Here is a 557-nt window from a genome sequence, read left to right as displayed (position 1 = left end):
ACACATTCACCCAATTCCCAGGCCCGTCACCTCAGGTGTGACCGAGGCTGTCATCGAGGACAATCCCTGGCCAACCGAAGACTCCGAGATTTGTCGAGACTGTGATTGGAAGCACCCTGACTGTAGTTGAGCACAGCATGGCCACTCTCACCGTGACGGTCGATGCAGAGGAGTCGTCCGTCGTTGCCCCTGAGGTGACCTCTACTGTCATGGCCTCTGAGGAGTCGTCTTCCCTCATTCCTCCCTCTGTGACCTCCACAGCCATCGTCTCTGATGGTGCTTCGTCTGCCATCTCATCTGACATGACCACCGAGGTGGCCTCCTCGTCTGTTTCCAGCAACTTTAGCACCTCCACCACCGAGACCACCGTCACAGTCACTCCCACGGTATCTCTGACCACGACTGTCACGGTGGAAGCCCCTACGGGTGTCGCCACCATCATGGCCACCACCACGGTCGTCGGTGGCACCACGACTGTCCGTGTCACTCGCGATCACACTGTCTTCACTACACTCATCCCGGTCCAACCTGAGGTTCCTCAGACTTGTGCCGCCGAC

At 58.5% G+C, this 557-nt stretch overlaps 1 protein-coding gene across 1 annotated transcript in view; it reads left to right on the top strand.

The window, feature by feature from the left end:
- Nucleotides 1-137: 137 nt before the first annotated feature.
- VDBG_06752 (short-chain dehydrogenase/reductase SDR) overlaps nt 138-557 on the top strand; it is a gene marked incomplete at both ends in the record, with an annotated part of 1,442 nt that continues 1,022 nt past the window's right edge. The window contains one exon of the mRNA XM_003003144.1: nt 138-546. Within this exon, the coding sequence (XP_003003190.1) occupies nt 138-546 (409 nt within the window). The remainder of the gene's footprint in view (nt 547-557) is intronic.

Source organism: Verticillium alfalfae, genomic scaffold, assembly GCF_000150825.1.
Source record: "Verticillium alfalfae VaMs.102 supercont1.8 genomic scaffold, whole genome shotgun sequence".
Lineage (NCBI taxonomy): Eukaryota > Fungi > Ascomycota > Sordariomycetes > Glomerellales > Plectosphaerellaceae > Verticillium > Verticillium alfalfae.
This window is presented reverse-complemented; position numbering and strand designations above follow the sequence as displayed.